At 28.5% G+C, this 1,104-nt stretch overlaps 1 protein-coding gene across 1 annotated transcript in view; it reads right to left on the bottom strand.

Annotated features, from left to right (window-relative positions):
- The window catches only part of LOC106470181 (hemocytin-like), a 124,114-nt gene that overhangs the window by 86,296 nt on the left and 36,714 nt on the right, over positions 1 to 1,104 (bottom strand). Inside the window, exon 24 of the mRNA XM_022399604.1 lies at positions 665 to 772. Coding sequence (XP_022255312.1) covers positions 665 to 772 — 108 coding nt within the window. The remainder of the gene's footprint in view (positions 1 to 664; positions 773 to 1,104) is intronic.

Here is a 1,104-nt window from a genome sequence, read left to right as displayed (position 1 = left end):
ATCTCCGTTTACACATATTAAGAAAAATGACTATCTCCGTTTACACATATTAAGAAAAATGACTATCTCCGTTTACACATATTAAGAAAAATGACTATCTCCGTTTACACATATTCCAAAAACATTCAAACAGAACTTAACTGTCTTAACTTTGAGCAGTAAAAGGGAAGGCTTATAAATGACACTAAAAACAATCGGCGAAAGCACTACTAAACATAGATAATTAAGTAATACCTATGTACAATTTTGATATTTTTAAAACAATATTTTTGAGGTGCTTAGAAAAGTACGTAACAGATGCATCAATTGTTTAAAGAAATATTGCAGTAACTGAAATTTATATTTACATGTTAAAGTCGTCGTTGTTGTTGTTTTCTGCTACTCTTGTTATATCTAACGCTTAAATTACAGACTTATTTATATATCGTTAATTATTGGCGGTGTCGTCGTATTATATCATATTGAATAATTTTAGGTAAAGAACATAGGAAAATGCTGAATTCAATCACATATTTTTTACGTGTATGCATAGAATCCACAAGTAATTTGATGTATAAATTTAGAAAAATGTGTTTAAAAATCGGATGAGGTCACCATCAATAAAACATGATTAATCAAGATTATGACATATTTAAAAGTATTTGAGAAATTAGTTTCAACTTACTAGTTGATGGAAAAGCTGGAGCGGTTGATGTTTCTGGAGCTAATGTCGTTGTAGTGATGTTAAGACAATTGCAGAAAAATCTTACTTCGTAGTCTTTACAAGAATGACCTATTACATAGGAACATATTTGAAACAATATTCTAGCTGGAATATTTATTTATAATAGGAATGCATTTTTACATGGAACATTTGAGGTAAAAAAGAGTAACTTGATTAATAAAAGGAATGCGTTTTTACATGGAACATTTGAGGTAAAAAAAGAGTAACTTGATTAATAAAAGGAATGCGTTTTTACATGGAACATTTGAGGTAAAAAAGAGTAACTTGATTAATAAAAGGAATAGCGTTTTACTATGGAACATTAGTAGGTAAAAAAGAGTAACTTGATTAATAAAAGAAATAGCGTTTACTATAGGACGAAGTTAGTAGGTAAAAAGAAG

The sequence above is a fragment of the Limulus polyphemus genome, unplaced genomic scaffold (assembly GCF_000517525.1).
Source record: "Limulus polyphemus unplaced genomic scaffold, Limulus_polyphemus-2.1.2 Scaffold102, whole genome shotgun sequence".
In the NCBI taxonomy this organism is placed as follows: Eukaryota; Metazoa; Arthropoda; class Merostomata; order Xiphosura; family Limulidae; genus Limulus; species Limulus polyphemus.
The sequence above is the reverse complement of the archived record's forward strand: the minus strand, read 5'-3'. Positions and strand labels throughout refer to the sequence as shown.